The sequence below is a fragment of the Ranitomeya imitator genome, chromosome 4 (assembly GCF_032444005.1).
Source record: "Ranitomeya imitator isolate aRanImi1 chromosome 4, aRanImi1.pri, whole genome shotgun sequence".
Taxonomy (NCBI): domain Eukaryota; kingdom Metazoa; phylum Chordata; class Amphibia; order Anura; family Dendrobatidae; genus Ranitomeya; species Ranitomeya imitator.
Genome location: NC_091285.1, coordinates 361,582,416 through 361,602,431, shown reverse-complemented (window position 1 = coordinate 361,602,431; position 20,016 = coordinate 361,582,416). Strand labels below are relative to the sequence as shown.

Below are 20,016 nucleotides of genomic sequence, written 5' to 3'. Positions count from 1 at the left end.
ACTACGGCTATCAATAAATGGCCCAATTTGTTTTTTTAACAAAGTTTGAAATTTTTTTCACCACTTAGATAAAAAAGAACCTATACATGTTTGGTGTCTATGAACTCAAAATGACCTAGGGAATCATATTGGCTAGTCAGTTTTAGCATTTAGTGAACCTAGTAAGAAAGCAAAGCAAAAAAACAAGTGTGGGATAGCTGTTATGAACTGGTGGTTTAGGAGCAACATGGGACGAGCTCTGAAGGAGGTGGTACCTATACTGACCGCAGTCCCTAAGCTCAACACAACACTAGAAGTAGCCGTGGGATGCTCCTGTCACTCCCTAGGCTCCTCGTCACAGCCTGAGAACTAACTACCCCTAAAGATAGAAACAGGAAAACTATCTTGCCTCAGAGAAAATCCCCAAAGGATAGATAGCCCCCCACAAGTAATGACTGTGAGTGGAGAGGGAAAAAGACATACACAGAATGAAACCAGGATGTAGCACAGGAGGCCAGTCTAGCTAGATAGATAGGACAGGATAGAATACTGTGCGGTCAGTATTAAAAACTACAAAAATCCACACAAGAGTTTACAAAAATCTCCACACCTGACTAAAGGTATGGAGGGTAAATCTGCTTCCCAGAGCTTCCAGCTTAACTGAATTAATCCATACTGACAAGCTGGACAAAACATAGAATGCACAGAACGAATAAGTCCACAACATGTGGACAGAAAAGAGCAAAGCAAGGACTTATCTTTGCTGAACTGGTCAGGATATCAGGGAAATCCAAGCTAAGATGTGAATCCAACCAGGAACCATGACAAGTGGCACTGGCTGAAGGGAAGAGCCAGGCATAAATAGCCGAGCAGAAAGACAATCAGTGGAAGCAGCTGCAGACTGCTAAATCCAAGGAGCAGCCATTCCACTTAAAACCACCGGAGGGAGCCCAAGAGCAGAACTCACAAAAGTGCCACTTACAACCACCGGAGGGAGCCCAAGAGCGGAATTCACAACAGTACCCCCCCTTGGGGAGGGGTCACCGAACCCTCACCAGAGCCCCCAGGCTGATCAGGACGAGCCAAGTGAAAAGCACGAACCAAATCGGCGGCATGGACATCGGAGGCAACAACCCAAGAATTATCCTCCTGGCCATAACCCTTCCACTTGACAAGATACTGAAGCCTCCGCAACAAAGATCTATGGAAAACATTATGAATGGCAAAAGAGGCTGGAAGAGCCAAACGAAAAGACACCGGATTGATAATTTCAGAAATCTTATAAGGACCAATAAACCGAGGCTTAAACTTAGGGGAAGAAACCTTCATAGGAACATGACGAGAAGACAAACAAACCAAATCCCCCACACGAAGCCGGGGACCAACACACCGACGGCGGTTAGCAAAATGTTGAGCCTTTTCCTGAGACAACGTCAAATTGTCCACCACATGAGTCCAAATCTGCTGCAGCCTGTCCACCACAGAATCCACACCAGGACAATCAGAAGGCTCAACCTGCCCCGAAGAAAAACGAGGATGAAAACCAAAATTACAAAAGAAAGGTGAAACCAAAGTAGCCGAACTAGCCCGATTATTAAGGGCAAACTCGGCCAACGGCAAGAAAGCCACCCAATCATCCTGATCAGCAGACACAAAGCATCTCAAATAGGTATCCAAGGTCTGATTAGTTCGCTCAGTTTGGCCATTAGTCTGAGGATGAAACGCCGAAGAAAAAGACAAATTAATGCCCATCCTAGCACAAAAGGCCCGCCAAAACCTAGAGACAAACTGAGAACCTCTGTCAGACACAATATTCTCCGGAATGCCATGCAAATGAACCACATGCTGAAAAAACAATGGAACCAAATCTGAGGAGGAAGGCAACTTAGGCAAAGGTACCAGATGGACCATTTTAGAGAACCGGTCACAAACAAACCAGATAACAGACATCTTCTGGGAAACAGGAAGATCCGAAATAAAATCCATGGAAATATGCGTCCAGGGCCTCTCAGGGACCGGCAAAGGCAAAAGCAACCCACTAGCGCGGGAACAGCAAGGCTTGGCCCGGGTGCAAGTCCCACAGGACTGCACAAAAGCACGCACATCGCGCGACAAGGAAGGCCACCAAAAGGACCTAGCAACCAAATCTCTGGTACCAAAAATCCCAGGATGACCAGCCAACACTGAACAATGAACCTCAGAAATTACCTTACTTGTCCATCTATCAGGAAAAAACAGCTTCCCCACTGGATAGCGGTCAGGCTTATCAGCCTGAAATTCCCGAAGCACCCGCCGCAAATCAGGGGAGATGGCAGAAAGAATCATCCCTTCCTTAAGAATTCCAACCGGCTCAAGGACTCCAGGAGAATCAGGCAAAAAACTCCTAGAGAGGGCATCAGCCTTAACATTCTTAGATCCCGGAAGATACGAGACCACAAAATCAAAACGGGAGAAAAACAGGGACCATCGAGCCTGTCTAGGATTCAGCCGCTTGGCCAACTCGAGGTAAATAAGATTCTTATGATTAGTCAAGACCACAATGCGGTGCTTAGCTCCCTCAAGCCAATGTCGCCACTCCTCAAACGCCCACTTCATAGCCAACAACTCCCGATTGCCGACATCATAATTGCGTTCCGCAGGCGAAAACTTTCTGGAAAAAAAGGCACACGGTTTCATCAAAGAACCATCAGAATCCCTCTGAGACAAAACGGCCCCTGCCCCAATCTCAAAAGCGTCAACCTCCACCTGAAAAGGAAGAGAAACATCTGGCTGACGCAACACAGGGGCAGAAGTAAATCGGTGTTTAAGCTCCCGAAAGGCCTCAACAGCCGCAGAGGACCAATTCGTAACATCAGCGCCTTTCTTCGTCAAATCAGTAAGGGGCTTAACCACACTGGAAAAGTTGGCAATGAAACGGCGATAGAAATTAGCAAAGCCCAAAAATTTTTGAAGGCTCTTCACAGATGTGGGTTGAATCCAGTCATGAATAGCTTGGACCTTAACAGGATCCATTTCCATAGACGAGGGAGAAAAAATAAAACCCAAAAAAGAGACCTTCTGAACTCCGAATAGGCACTTAGACCCCTTCACAAATAAAGCATTATCACGAAGGATCTGGAATACCATCCTGACCTGCTTCACATGAGACTCCCAATCATCGGAAAAAATCAAAATATCATCAAAATATACAACCATGAATTTATCAAGATAATTGCGGAAAATATCATGCATGAAAGATTGGAACACAGATGGAGCATTAGAGAGCCCGAATTTCATCACGAGGTATTCAAAACGGCCTTCGGGCGTATTAAATGCAGTTTTCCATTCGTCACCCTATTTAATACGAACAAGATTATATGCCCCTCGAAGGTCAATCTTAGTAAACCAACTAGCCCCCTTAATCTGAGCAAACAAATCAGAAAGCAAAGGCAAGGGGTATTGGAATTTGACCGTGATCTTATTAAGAAGACGATAATCTATACAGGGTCTCAAGGAGCCATCCTTCTTAGCAACAAAAAAGAAACCCGCTCCCAATGGTGACGAAGATTGCCGAATATGCCCCTTCTCCAAATATTCCTTAACATAACTCCACATGGCGGCATGGTCTGGCACAGACAGATTGAAAAGTCGGCCCTTAGGGAACTTACAACCTGGAATCAAGTTAATAGCACAATCACAGTCCCTATGTGGAGGAAGGGAACTGGACTTGGGCTCATCAAATACATCCTGGAAATCCGACAAAAACTCAGGGACCTCAGAAGAGGGGGAAGAGGAAATTGACATCAAAGGAACGTCACTATGTACCCCTTGACAACCCCAACTAGTCACAGACATAGTTTTCCAATCCAGCACCGGATTATGTTCCTGTAACCATGGAAACCCCAGTACAACAACATCATGCAGGTTATGCAACACCAGAAAACGGCAATCTTCCTGATGTGCTGGAGCCATGTACATGGTCATCTGCGTCCAGTACTGAGGTTTATCCTTGGCCAATGGTGTAGCATCAATGCCCCTCAAAGGAATAGGGCTCTGCAAAGGCTGCAAGGAAAAACCACAGCGCCTGGCGAATTCTAAGTCCATTAAGTTCAGGGCAGCGCCTGAATCCACAAATGCCATGACAGAAGAGGACGACAATGAGCAAATCAGGGTCACAGATAAAAGAAATTTAGGCTGTACAGTACTGATGGTAACAGACCTAGCGACCCTCTTAGTACGTTTAGGGCAATCAGAGATAACATGAGCAGAATCACCACAGTAAAAACACAGCCTATTCTGACATCTGAATTCCTGCCGTTCTGTTCTAGTCAAAATCCTATCACATTGCATAGGCTCAGGACTCTGCTCAGAGGACACTGCCATATGGTGCACAGCTTTGCGCTCGCGCAGACGCCGATCAATCTGAATGGCTAGAGACATAGATTCGCTCAAACCAGCAGGCGTAGGGAAGCCCACCATAACATCTTTAAGGGCTTCAGAAAGACCTTTTCTGAAAATAGCAGCCAGAGCATCCTCATTCCATTTAGTGAGCACAGACCATTTCCTAAATTTCTGGCAGTATAATTCTGCTGCTTCCTGACCTTGACACAAGGCCAACAGGGTTTTTTCTGCATGATCCACAGAATTAGGCTCGTCATACAATAATCCGAGCGCTTGAAAAAATGCGTCTACATTCAGCAATGCCGGATCCCCTGATTCAAGGGAGAATGCCCAGTCCTGAGGGTCACCACGCAGCAAGGATATGATGATTTTAACTTGCTGAATGGGATCACCAGAAGAACGGGGTTTCAAAGCAAGAAACAATTTGCAGTTATTTTTAAAGTTCAAAAACTTGGATCTGTCCCCAAAAAACAAATCAGGAGTAGGAATTTTAGGCTCCAAATCCGTAGTCTGGACAACATAATCTTGGATACTCTGTACTCTTGCAGCAAGTTGATCCACACGAGAAAACAAACCCTGAACATCCATGCCAGAGCATAAATCCTGAACCACCCAGAGATCAAGAGGAAAAACAAGACAAAACAGAGCACAGAAAAAAAAATGGCTCAGAATTTTTTTTTCCTTCTTTTGAGATGCATTTAATTCATTTTTGGCCACTTGTACTGTTATGAACTGGTGGTTTAGGAGCAACATGGGACGCGCTCTGAAGGAGGTGGTACATGTACTGACCACAGTCCCTAAGCTCAACACAACACTAGAAGTAGCCGTGGGATGCTCCTGTCACTCCCTAGGCACCTCGTCACAGCCTGAGAACTAACTACCCCTAAAGATAGAAACAGGAAAACTATCTTGCCTCAGAGAAAATCTCCAAAGGATAGATAGCCCCCCACAAGTAATGACTGTGAGTGGAGAGGGAAAAGACATACACAGAATGAAACCAGAATGTAGCACAGGAGGCCAGTCTAGCTAGATAGATAGGACAGGATAGAATACTGTGCGGTCAGTATTAAAAACTACAAAAATCCACACAGAGTTTACAAAAATCTCCACACCTGACTAAAGGTGTGGCGGGTAAATCTGCTTCCCAAAGCTTCCAGCTTAACTGAATTAATCCATACTGACAAGCTGGACAAAACATAGAATGCACAGAACGAATAAGTCCACAACATGTGGACAGAAAAGAGCAAAGCAAGGACTTATCTTTGCTGAACTGGTCAGGATATCAGGGAAATCCAAGCAAAGATGTGAATCCAACCAGGAACCATGACAAGTGGCACTGGCTGAAGGGAAGAGCCAGGCATAAATAGCCGAGCAGAAAGACAATCAGTGGAAGCAGCTGCAGACTGCTAAATCCAAGGAGCTGCAATTCCACTTAAAACCACCGGAGGGAGCCCAAGAGCAAAACTCACAAAAGTGCCACTTACAACCACCGGAGGGAGCCCAAGAGCGGAATTCACAACAGATAGCACTTTTTTTTGTAATCTCACAGCACTTGGAATTTTTTTCCGTTTTCTAGTACAAGACATGGTAAAACCAATGGTGCTGTTCAAAAGTACAACTCGTCCCACAAAAAACAAGCCTTCACATGGCCATATTGACGGAAAAAATAAAAAAGTTATGGCTCTGGGAAGAAGGGGAGCAAAATGAAAATGCAAAAAGAAAATACCTCCTGGGGCTAAGGGGTTAATATGTAGCTGCCTCTTTTTAGAGTGGATAAAATTAATTGGATAATTATCTCAAAACTTTTTTAATGGACTGCATGGGCTATTCCCTTATTAATCCATCATCAGTTAAATAGGTAAAAGGTCTGGAGATGATTTCTGATGTAGCATTTTCCTGTAAGCTGTTGCTGTGATCCCACATCATGCGGTCAATGGATCTTTCAGTGGAAGAGAAACAGACCATTATTTGTTTGAAAAAATCCTTCAGACAGCAGAAATGTTAGGAGTGGTCAAATCAACAGTTTGGTACATTTTGCAAAAAAAAAAAGAGCACATTGGTGAGCTTGGGAACTTAAAAAGTCCTGGACATCCATGGTGAAGAGAAACCCCCTGCACAACATCTAGCCACGAACACTCTCCAGGAAGTAGGTGTTTTAGTACTTAAGTCTACCATAAGGATACGACTTCATGACAGCAAATACAGAGTAGAATAGAAATGCCAGATTAGACTTTGCCAAATAACATCTAAAGACGCCAGTCCAGTTATGGAAAATAATTTTTTGGACAGATGAAACTAAGCTCAGCCTGTGCCAGAATGATGGGAAAAAGAAAATATGGAGAAGTCTTGGAATGACTCATGATCCGAAGCATACCACATCCTCTTTAAAACATGGTTGGAGGCAGTGTGATGGCATAGGCATGCATGGCTTCCAATGGCTCTAGGTCATGAGTGTTTATTGATGATGTGACTGAAGACAGAAGCAGACGGATGAATTCTGAAGTGTACATGGCTATACTTTCTGTTTAGATTCAACCAAATGCAGCTAGGTCGATTGGATGGCATTTCACAGTACAGATGGACAATAACCCAAAACATAGTGCAAAAGCAAGAATATTCTACAATGGCTGAGTTATTCACCAGCATTCAACCCCATTGAGCATGATTTCACATGCTTAAGACAAAACTTAAGGCAGAAAGACTCACAAACAAGCAAGACTTTACTGCAGTGATGTCAGCTGTAGTAAAGTCCTGGGAAAGCATCACAAAGGAGAAAACTCAGCGTTTGGTGACATGCACGGCTTCCGGACTTCGAGAAGCCATTGCCTGCCAACAATTCTCTATAATATGCAAATTGCCTCTTCTGAGAAAAAGAGGACTTAAACTCTATAGCGCCACCTGTTCTCTACAAAATATTAAAAATAAACATTTTATTTATTGTAAAGTTAATTTGTCCAATTACTTTTGAGCCCCTGAAATGGGGAGGACTTGAAGAAAAATCGTTGCAATACCTAAATGTTTGACAGGATGTTTTTGTTCAATCCCTTTAATTACACCTGAAAGTTTACACTTCAATTGAATTTCAGTTGTTTTATTTTGAATAAAAAAGAATGTCATGCAGAGCCCAAATCATGAAGATTCGGTCACTGTCAAAATATTTCTGGACCTAATTGCATCTATCTTCTTGCACTTTACTACTATTCTTAACATTATTATTACTTTGACATATAAATATTTTGACATACCTAAAAACAATTACATTCTAGTAAACAGATAATAAAAATTCAGATTTGAAGTGTAAAAATAATGAATGTAAAAAACATTATCATGGTTCCCCAGCAAGTACAATTTTCAAGCACATACTGTAAATCTTTATGCACGTAAAAGCAAGGGGTAAAAAATTGTTGAGAGATTAATGGTCAAGCAGCTGGAGGAGAGTAGAGCAACTGGAACTAACCACCCACAATTGAAGAACACGATGTTGATATAATCCAAATAGGAAAGTAAAGTAAAAAATATAATTAATACATTTAAAGTTTTGATTAAACATGAAATATTATACTACGCTAGCATTATGTATGGTTTTTAATGTTCCAATGAGCTTTTTTTCCCGGTAAACCTTATATGTACAGTACTGTGCAACATTTTTAAGCAGATGTGGAAAAATGCTGCAAAATAAGAATGCTATAAAAATAGAAGTGTTAACAATTTGTTTATCAATTAGCAAAATGCAAAGGAAATGAACAAAAGGGAAATCTAAATCAAATCAATATTTGGTTTGACCACCCATTGCCTGCAAAACAACATCAATTCCTCTAGGTACATTTACACACAATCTTGGAGAACCAATCACAGATCTTTCATTGAGTAAGACTTGCACAATGTGTTTTTTTTCATGTAATCCAGACAGACTAGAGGATGTGGAGATTAGAGCACTGTGGATTGATATTATCACTCCCAGGACCTAGTTGTTAATGACACTGGCTGTATGTGTCAGGTTATTCTGCTTCAGAAAAAAATTGAAGCCAATCAGACGCTTCCGTGATAGTATTGCATGATGGAAATGTATGCCTGTATCCTTCAGCATTGAGGATACAATTAATCCTGACCAAATCCACAACTCCATTGCTCAAATGTAGCCCTAATCTTGTAAGGACCCTCCACCATGCTTTACTGCATTATTTTAATGTTCTTTTTTAAAGCCAAATATATCAAATTTTGACTCATCAGCCCAGAATACATGCTCTCGTTATTCTGCATCATAGGTTTTATGTTTTTGTGCATAGCTAAGTCTCTTGGTCTTGCTTCCATTTCAAACATATGTTTTTCTACAACCAATTATTCCATGTAGACTACTTCTGGCTAGACTTCACTGAATGGTAGATGGGTAGCTGGGTAACACTGATTACAGCAAGTTCTGAGCAGGTTGCCTGGGAGAGACCTTCCTGATGCAGAACAACTAACGGCCTTGCACCTCTCTTCTCTAATCAGTCTTGCCATGACTGTAACATTAAACTGTCTTCCATCACCAGTGAAGCAGAGATTGGCTGTTCCTCACCCAATTTTAAGCCTCCTATACAGCAAGTTAATGACTGTGCATTATGATTGCAATCATGGGACCTGGAGGAAGACACATGTGGTGTCGAAACATGTCATCCATAAGGGATTGAATGTATGCAATATTGTAAGTGAAGAAATCTGGAACTTTTTGTAATGGATAAATAAAAGGTATATTTTACTCTACCATTGGACTGATCGCTGGAGAAACAAAAAGTTTTATATATATATATATATATATATATATGTCAATTTAAAAAAGTTGGGAAGCTGAGCAAAGAGTAAAAAAACAAAAATGTGCATGCATCGACACACACATACATACATACGAGGCTTCTTATTTGAGATTCAGCCTGTATTTCAGGAAATAAAGCTCAATCTAATATTGAAAACATACAGTTATGGCCAAAAGTATGGTAACCTTGAACTTGTCCAAGAAAATGAAGTATTTCTCCCAGAAAATTATTGCAATAAAACTTTTTGTTTCTCCAGCGATCAGTCCAATGGTAGAGTAAAATATACCTTTTATTTATCCATTACAAAAAGTTCCAGATTTCTTCACTTACAATATTGCATACATTCAATCCCTTATGGATGACATGTTTCTGTAACAATATCAAAAGGTGCCAACACTTTCGGCCATAACTTAATATACTATAGAGTAATAAATATAATTAAGTAAAGCACAAAGCAAAGCAAAGCATTTTTCTTTATTCCATTTTGATATATTGATCAAAAAAAGTGTAAACACTGTGGAGCAAGTCATGTTGATTCACGTTAACGAGGCTATAGAAGCAGTATTATCCACTTTAACGAGGACAAGGGAAGTTCTCACTGCTCATTATCACTGCTAGAGCACATTCTCTGCAGAATGTACAGACGGCCCCCTTCAGATGGGTAGATGATCACAAAGTGGAATCAGATTGCTGTAATGTGCTAGGCGATAAAACTGCACTGCTGCTGCTCTAGAATCCTATGGGATATGACTATTATTTTGGCTTCCTAAGGTGTGCTACAATAGCTCTGATTATGTGTGCTATAGGTCAATATGCATTATAATGAAATAATTGAATGGTCTTGAATGTTTCTTAGATGCAGCTGAAAGATTGATTGTTTCAATAGTAATTCTGTAATTATGACAAGAAGATTGTAATATACCGAGTATAACTGTATGTTTTCGCTATTGAATTTCTATTAAGTGCTATTACAGTACATCTCAGAGAGGACTTCAACTGTTAGTCAATTATTAAAATACAACTATTTTGCAGTATATATGAGTATCAGTGTTAGGTGTCGAGTTCCCGCCCCTGCACAGGGAGAATCTCGAACCATCTCCGCTGCGGTCTCCCATTCTTCTCCAGCCGCAGTGGAGCCTGCTCAGCGGAGAAGTCGGTCCCAGCATCTGGCTCAAGCTGATACTGTGTGACTGGTTACTGCCACCCTTCCAGGCTCTGCCTTTGTAGCCAGCACGGATCAGCAGCGAGCAGGACTTTCTGGGACTAAGTCCTGCTTTTCCCATACTGAGCATGCCCATGGGGCGACATCCCATTGGAGGTCAGGGGTCACATGCTCAGGTCCTGTTGCGGCTCCTGTTGGACCACCTAGAAGGTCCCGTAGCACTGCTGCTATAAAAGGTTTGCATGGCCGCTCAGCCATGCACTAGTGTTTACTTGAAAACATGTGTGTGTAGATGTGTGACTGTGTTAGGGGTTGAGTTCCTGCCTCTGCACAGGGGGAATCTCGGGCCATCTCCGCTGCAGTCTCCTATTCTTCTCCTGCCACAGTGGAGCCTGCTCAGCAGAGACGTCGGTCCCAGCGTCTTGCTCAGTCTGACTCTGTGCAAAGAGTTACTGCTGCATTTCCTGCTTCTGCCATTGAAGTCAGTGCTGGGCAGCGGCGAACAGACGCTTCTGGGACTAAGTCCTGCTTTTCACGTTCTGAGCATGCCCAGAGTAAGATCTCTCAGTGGAGATCGAGGGTCACATGATCAGATACTGCAGCTAAGGTCATTGGTCCTTCAGGAAGGCCCTGTAGGTGCTCACGCTCTGTGGCAGCCTCTCATTGGTCCTTCTAGGAAGGTCCTATACATGCTGCAACTATTTAAGGCTCGCATGGCCACACGGCCATGCGCTAGTATTGTCTTTTGTTATGTGCTTTGCGCCAGTGTGGTCACGTGAGAGTGTGTTCAGGGACCCGGCTGAAATAAGCCCCTAGAATGCTGGCACCTCCGGCGAGGAGTTTGTGCTTGAATGTATTCAGGGACCTGGCTGAAATAAGCCCCTAGAATGTTGGCACCTCCGGCGAGGAGTTTTGTGTGCATGCGTGACCACTGACTGCTCTCTGTTTGGGCAGTTAGCCTGTGCCTCTGTGGAGTCTAACAGGGCACAGTGCTTTTCTTTCACAGCTACTCGGTGAATTAACTGAGTTAGTCCATACCGCCATATAGTACCGCCGTTTGCTAGCAGCAGGTACTCCTGCACTGTGGACCCCGGGCTGCGAACGCACCAATATCAATAAAAACATCTCTATTTACTTGGTGCGTTCCGCTAGCCCTAACAGACTGTCACTCTTTAATCATCCCCCTCCCTAGTGTTGTTGACTGCTCGCGAATGGTGGATGCTTGCTATCTAGCGCCCGACATGACACAGTATCTGATTGCAGTGACCGCCAGTGCGGCACCGTGCGCAATTAGAGAGCTTTCCTGACCCAAGTCTGGGTGGTTAGTGGCATCCGCCAGAGCGGCACTGCACGCACTTTTGTGCATTTAATTATTGTTTCTGTTTAACCCTGACACCCCAGTAACGATGTCGAGCGCAAGAGGTCTAGAGGAACTCCTTCCCTGAGTTTTGGGATAGAGTTCTGTGACTCCTTGCTTGCGCTCTTTGTGCGGTACTGCGGCCCTGTGACGCAACAGGGTTTGCTTCCTTCATATCAGGTGAAGCTAACCTGTGTGGGTATCCACATTATACCGCCATATAGTCCGTCATTACTCAGCAGCAGGTTCCATCTCTGCATGGTGGACCCCAGGCTGCGAATGCACCTTATACCATCTTCCTAATTATTTGGTGCGTTCCGCAAGCCCTAACAATCAGTTCCACTCACTCTTACAAAATCTTTTTTTTGCTGTCAGCAAATGATTTATTGTTCATTTTCAGAGGAAGATATTTTATGTTTCATGTTTACACAAATGCATGACCTTAGAATTGAGAATTCTAAATGAATAATGAATCATGTACTTGTGTAATCGGTTTCTTATTCAATTACTGCAAGCATAGATCCCGAAAAAAAAAATTATATTAAATTACAAAACTGTAACACTTTCAATATATTAATAGTAAGCTTTATGTACTATAATTAATGAATTATTATAGGTCAATGAGAACTGAATAAAATATTATATTAAAAAAACTTTTAAAGAGTTGTTTGTTTTTTCCTACATGCTAAGTTATGATTTCCTCAAGTGTACATGATGGCACATGGTGGGCAGTGTTCAAATGTTTTTGTGTAGATTACTTGCGTCCAAACACATTTAGGGCCAGGCTTAGACAAGCGGCATCAGTATGGTTGCATAGGGTACATCACCTTTCATTATTTAAAGTGAATCTCATAGCTAAATCATGCTGCCTGAACCGTGGCAACATGAATCACACACCGCCTCTGCCATTTCAGTCAGGTATGTATTACTCTGAAATGCTTTGGAGTTTCCGAGGAAACATATAATTAAAAGCCAGCCGGGGAATATGCTGCTCAGATGACTAGTCCAAGAGGACAAACCCCAGCAGTTTATCCTTGCCCCACTCCCCTTTAAGTGACAAGTCTCTCATTTTACCCACATGCAGGGATAGACCTGTCGCTCAAAGAGAGCAGGATAGAAGAAGAAGCTAGGGACAATTATATGTTTTCTTTGAAAAACTGCAAAGTTTGATTCAAATATACCTGCCTCAAATGATGGAGCTGGACTTGGATTCATGCTAAATAGAAAAAATTCGAGTCCGGCTCAACAGGACTGGATTTTCCTTTTCTTTTCTTTTTCAAAAGAAAAATGTACATGGTTGACATGACCCAGCCGATGCGTTTCGACTGCACTAGGCAGTCTTACTCATGAGCCATAGCTGATATCATGCCTATGGGTTGGGCAGCATGCATTAGCTGTCGAGTTCCCTTTAAAGGTTGATGAAGGTATCTGATCTGCAGTTATGATTGTGTAGAGCAGAAGGATCTGATAAAATTAATGTACATTATTATGTACATTTTTCGGGGAAAGAATCAAACTCGCATACAATTAACTGAAATCCCTGGGGTTTATATGCATATGAGTCCAGTGAGTGGTCTTCTTCAGTTATTGACAGTATTCCATTAATGACTATGCATGCAGAGATGTCAATCACTGAGTAGAACCGCCTACTGGACTTCATGGATTTCAATGAATAAAATACAAGTTATACTAAATCTTTTTCAATAAAACTATTTGTCATTCTGCTGAACTTGTTTTTCTTTATACCACATCCTCAGATATATCCACAAATTACGCTGTATGTACAACATGACCAGTTCACTTTAAGGAGGTGCCACAGTCTCAATGAAAAAAAAATATTGCACAGCATTCAAATTTTAGTGTTTACTTTGAACTATAGGCACAATCACAGTTATCTGAAGAATAATCCTACCTGCAAAAATGAATAATGAACACATATATTTCTTTTGATTGTAGATATTATGAAAGTTAGGAGCTCTCTATGAGGCCGGCGTCACACTTGCGAGTTTTCCGGATGTAAGAGCGCAGAAACTACGTCCGTAAAACTCGCAAAACATACGGCACAATTATTCTCTATGCCCCAGCTCTTATCTGCCGTATTTTACTGATCAGTATTATATGGCTTTCTACGGCCGTACAAAATCGCAGCATGCTGCGTTTGTCACCGTACTGCGCAAGAAATACGCCAATGAAAGTCTATGGAAGCGTGAAAAATACGGATTACACACGGACAAGCAGTGTGACTTGCGAGAAATACGCAGCGGTGTTAGCGAGAAAAGCCGGCAATTCAGTGCGGTGTACAGTAAAATCACACTGACAGCTTACAGTAGAATAGGTAGAATTAATGTCTACACATAGAATAGGTATACATATATATATGTCAGTGAGACACATATATGTATATATATTAATATTTATTCCAGCGCTATACAGCTTGAAAGCCGGTAATTCAATTACCGGCTTTTTCTTTCTCCTTCCTAAACCCGACATGATTTGAGACATGGTTTACATACAGTAAACCATGTCTTCTCTCCATTTTTTTTGCAGATTCCACACTACTAATGTTAGTAGTGTGTATCTGCAAAATTTGGCCGTTCTATCTACTAAATTAAAGGGTTAAATGGCGGAAAAAATTGGTGTGGGCTCCCGCGCAATTTTCTCTGCCAGAGTAGTAAAGCCAGTGACTGAGGGCAGATATTAATAGCCTGGAGAGGGTCCATGGTTATTGCCCCCGCCCCTGGCTAAACACATCTGCCCCCAGCCACCCCAGAAAAGGCACATCTGTAAGATGCGCCTATTCTGGCACTTGGCTACTCTCTTCCCATTCCTGTGTAGCTGTGGGATATGGGGTAATGAAGGGTTAATGCCACCTTGCTATTGTAAGGTGACATTAAGCCAGATTAATAATGGAGAGGCGTCAATTATGACACCTATCCATTATTAATCCAATTGTAGTAAAGGGTTAAATAAAACACAAACACATTATTTTAAATTATTTTAATGAAATAAAAACAATGGTTGTTGGAGTATTTTATTCTACGCCCAATCCAATCACTGAAGACCCTCGTGCTGTAACAAAAATAACATAATAAACCAACAATATCCTTACCCTCCGCAGATCTGTAACGTCCAACGATGTAAATCCATCTGAAGGGGTTAAAATATTTTGCAGACACGAGCTTTGCTAATGCAATGATGCTCATGGCTGCAAAATCCCCGGAAAATGAAGGTAAAGTAGGTCAATGACCTATATTTACCTGCATTTGCGGTGAGGCGCCCTCTGCTGGTTGTTCCTAGATTGTGGGAACTTTCCTAGAAAGCTCCCAGGCTCGAGGTCATATGAGGACAACCAGCAGAGGGCGCCTCTTATGAACTCGAGCCTGGGAGCTTTCTAGGAAAGTTCCCACGATCTAGAAACATCCAGCAGAGGGCGCCTCACCGCAAATGAAGCTAAATATAGGTCAATGACCTACTTTACCTTCATTTTCCGGGGTTTTTGCAGCCATGAGCATCATTGCATTAGCAAAGCTCGTGTCTGCAAAATATTTTAACCCCTTCAGATGGATTTACATCGTTGGACGTTACAGATCTGCGGAGGGTAAGGATATTGTTGGTTTATTATGTTATTTTTGTTACAGCACGAGGGTCTTCAGTGATTGGATTGGGCGTAGAATAAAATACTCCAACAACCATTGTTTTTATTTCATTAAAATAATTTAAAATAATGTGTTTGTGTTTTATTTAACCCTTTACCACAATTGGATTAATAATGGATAGGTGTCATAATTGACGCCTCTCCATTATTAATCTGGCTTAATGTCACCTTACAATAGCAAGGTGGCATTAACCCTTCATTACCCCATATCCCACCGCTACACGGGAATGGGAAGAGAGTGGCCAAGTGCCAGAATAGGCGCATCTTACAGATGTGCCTTTTCTGGGGTGGCTGGGGGCAGGTGTTTTTAGCCAGGGGGGGGGACAATAACCATGGACCCTCTCCAGGCTATTAATATCTGCCCTCAGTCACTGGCTTTACTACTCTGGCGGAGAAAATTGCGCGGGAGCCCACGCCAATTTTTTCCGCCATTTAACCCTTTAATTTAGTAGATAGAACGGCCAAATTTTGCAGATACACACTACTGACATTAGTAGTGTGGAATCTGCAAAAAAAATGGAGAGAAGACATGGTTTACTGTATGTAAACCATGTCTCAAATCATGTCGGGTTTAGGAAGGAGAAAGAAAAAGCCGGTAATTGAATTACCGGCTTTCAAGCTGTATAGCGCTGGAATAAATATTAATATACATACATATATGTGTCTACTGACATATATATATATATATATATATATATATATATATATATATAGACAGTATATATATATTTTTTTTTGGGACACATGGATCACTTCTATAGCGGTATGTTGGTTTTGCAAGCCTGCGAGAAAACCACGCAGTACGGATGACATACGGATTACATACGGAGGATGCCATGCGCAAAAAACGCTGACACACCCTGCCTACGGAGGAGCTACGGACCACTATTTTCGGGACTTTTCAGCGTATTACGGCCGTAATATACAGACCGTATTGTTTTACGCTGTGTGTGACGCCGGCCTAACTGTTACATATATACAATCTATTTATACTATCATCAAAACGGTTTGTTCCCATGTTCATAAAAGTCTGAATCCTTTTCTGACTAACCACTTTCTCCTGTCTTGATAACAATAGAGGCATGGAAAGGGACAGTGGAATCCACATGGATTTATAGGATGTGTTTGCATTATACTGAACTCTGGTCAACGTGCACATCTGGTGTTAACTGATAATTAGTGAGCAAAAAACAATGACTAATAATGACAAATATGTTATGGAAAATACTTTCAGAGTTCCTTCAATAAATTCTCACCATAGAGTCCAGTCATGTCCGCAATATGGCTGAACATTACCCAAATAAAACCCAAGAGACTGAGTAACATCCACTAGATTGGTGAAGTCCAGGCTAATGCTGTTAAATAACACAGATGTCATGATGATTTCATCAATAGCCCAAACATCTTCTCCTTGTCCAGAGTGGTAAGGCTGCCACCACCTAAACTGAATTCCAAACTTCTTAGCTTCTTCAGGTAGCTCCACAGATATAATCCTGACGTAAAAGCAAATTGTAAAAAAGAAAAATTAATTCACAGTATTTTACAAGAACATAATTAAAAGGGTACAGTATTTATGCTGACCTCACCAATCGGGCCCTGTCAAATTTTGATGTCAGCGGAGAGATGGTTGAAATTCCCTTACAAATGACAGTGATGTATGTCGCTGCCCCATTCTCAAGATAAATTTGGGTCCCATTGGTGAGACCTGCATGTACTGTACATTTACAGCATATTCCATGGACATGTCATAACTTTATCAGATGTTAATACCCCTTTAAACAAATTTTATCTTAAAAACATTGATCATAAAACAGGGAAAAAAAGTCATAAATTACTGGTGCAATTTAAGACATACAGTGGGGAAGATAAGTATTTGATGCACTGCCGATTTTGCAAGTTTTCCCACCTACAAAGAATGGAGAGGTCTGTAATTTTTATCATAGGTGCACTTCAACTGTGAGAGACAGAATCTAAAAATAAAGACCAGAAAATCACATTGTATAATTTTTAAATAATTAATTTGCATTTTATTGAGTAAAATAAGTATTTGATACAATAGAAAAACAGAACTTAATATTTGGTACAGAATTGTTTGTTTACAGTTACAGAGGTCAGACGTTTTCTATAGTTATTGACCAGGTTTGCACACACTGCAGAAGGGGTTTTGGCCCACTCCTCCATACAGATCTCCACATCTTTCATGGTTTGGAGCTGCGCTGATTAACATTGAGTTTAAGCTCCCTCCAAAGATTTTCTATTGGATTCAGGTCTGGAAACTGGCTAGACCACTCCAGGACCTTGAAATGCTTCTTAAGCCCTTAACGACCAGGGGTATTTCAGTTTTTCAGTTTCTGTTTTTTGCTCCTCTTCTTCCCAGAGCCATAAATTTTTTGTTAATTTGGCCATGTGTCAGCTTGTTTTTTTTTTGCAGGACAAGTTGTACTTTTGAACGACAGCATTGGTTTTAACTAGGGTTGAGCGAAACAGATCGGCACTTTTCAAAAGTCGCCGACTTTTAGCAAAGTCGGGTTTCGTGAAACCCGACCCTACTCTGGGATTGGGTCGGGGTCGGCGATCTCTAATGAAAAGTCGGGTTTTGTATTATATATATATATATATATATATATGTCATTCAGACACATATATATATATCAACATACTGACCAACTAAAACGGTTATTAGACCGAACGCTGAGTCAAAAAGTATCTTTTGCTTTTTTTGTAAAAAGTTACAACTTTATTGAAAAACACATTTCACATAAAAAATTAGTTAAAACAATACCTCTGAACCACAATAAACAGAATAGCTGACAGATAAGCGTATTGAACAAATGTTATTTAGCAGATCCCTCGTAACTTAAGCAGCGAATTTTAGGTTAGCTTATAAACTTATGCATCCTTAGAAAAGACCAAAATTGAACTTTACCAAGTGCAATAATGCCAACCGCTGTCAGTAAATTAATAGCTGCTGAGTAAACCTGATACCATAGCCAAAGTGCTTCTCCCATAAAGGACGCTGGAATCCTCTATACATAGAATGAGCTGAGCTGCTGTACAGCAAATTCAAATTCATCTACTGCTCGAGTATATAGATATAGATAAGTAGCTGCCTGTATTTCTAAGCATTGCCCTGTCATGGGCAGCCCAATCTCCAGACCTGAACCCCATTGAAAACCTCTGGAATGTAACCAAGAGGAAGATGGATAGTCACAAGCCATCAAACAAAGAAACACTGCTTAAATGTTTGTGCCAGGAGTGGTATGAGGTCACCCAAAAGAAGTGTGTATATAAATATTTCCATTGAAAACTATCTGTAAATGACGTGGAGAATTACTGTAAGTAAAAGCTCATGTTAAGATTGCATTGCAATCAGATCACATTCGCATGTAAATCAGTTGTCATTTGGATTCTAGGTGATAAAAATTGTATTGTACTCACAAGAAAATTGCATGACGCTTGTGTAAGCAGGAGCGCGGGATGCAGTGACGGACAGGAGGCAGAGCAAGGGTTAACAATTTTACTTAACAGGGGAATACGCCACTCAGGGAGGCAAACAGTTTAAGGGAGAACAAAAAACAGTTCAGATGCAAAAAAGATGTGCAGTGTCAATGAAAACAAGGGAAAAGATAGTGGAAGTTCATGTTAGATCAACTTAGCCTGTCAGTCGCCTTCCAGGCCATGGCAATTACGGAGCAGGTGATGACGCCAACAACGGCTGGCATGGTGCTGTTCCAGTGGGGCCCTGCAAACAACGGTCCGTCTTCTGGCGGCAGTGCTTGGTGTCCAGTACCTTCCACTGAGCCCCTTGTCCATGAACATATGCGGATGGGAGCAAACAAAACTGCAGCACAATCAGGTTCTCCCGTGGGTGGGAAAGTATATGCTGGTAAGGTGGGTTACAAAAGTCTATCCAGTACTCGGTTCTCTCTTTGTGGCACATGCGCTGTATTCATGGACATGAAGCACACGGCACCTCGATCTCTGCCAGATACTGGGCGCGCTGCACTTTTCTCTCTATGCTGCATGCTGCCTGTTCCTGCCAAGACTGAAGCGCCGACAACCACTGGCACGCTGCTTCTCCGGCGGGGTACTGCAGACCACGGTCTGATGACTAGGGCAGCAGTGAACAGTCCTGAACTCTGCCCTGGCTCTTAGGCTAGCGTGCAGCGCTTAGCTGACAGGGCTCCCGTCTCTTTCCTTATTACTGTGGTGGGGTCAGGCACTGTCTGAACCTGAAGTGGTCCGACAGATATACCCTGGTGAATCGGGGTGCAGATGGCAGTCCTGCACCTGATATCTCTTTAGGCCACCGGGTCTGTCTGCTGCAGTCCGTCGCAGTGCCAGCAGTTCAGGTGCAGAGCACGCTGCATGCCCTGCTGCTCACACGCTGATGGCAGGGGGCCTCTCTGAAGCTTCGTGTGCTTTCTCTCTCAATTTCTGGCCAGGTTACATCTCTAAACACACGTCCTCTTCCTGGGTTATGAGGCCTGTCCGGTCCCCTATTTATTCCCCCAGGAAACAGGAGATGCAGCCTCAGCAGTTCAGGAACCGGCTCAATACAGGTACTTGCAGCCTGGTCTCCCTCCTTACACTTGCTTAACACTCATCACACTTTTCTGGACCGATATCGGACCGCTTTTTTACAGTGATGGGTATGAGCCCAAAAGTTGTTGATTTTTTATCTACCTGA

At 42.1% G+C, this 20,016-nt stretch overlaps 1 protein-coding gene across 4 annotated transcripts in view; it reads right to left on the bottom strand.

Annotated features, from left to right (window-relative positions):
* Positions 1-20,016, bottom strand: part of RELN (reelin) — a 1,116,896-nt gene that overhangs the window by 282,695 nt on the left and 814,185 nt on the right. For all 4 annotated transcript variants that reach the window (XM_069765109.1, XM_069765110.1, XM_069765107.1 and 1 more), the window contains exon 20: positions 16,583-16,819. In XM_069765109.1, coding sequence (XP_069621210.1) covers positions 16,583-16,819 — 237 coding nt within the window. The remainder of the gene's footprint in view (positions 1-16,582; positions 16,820-20,016) is intronic.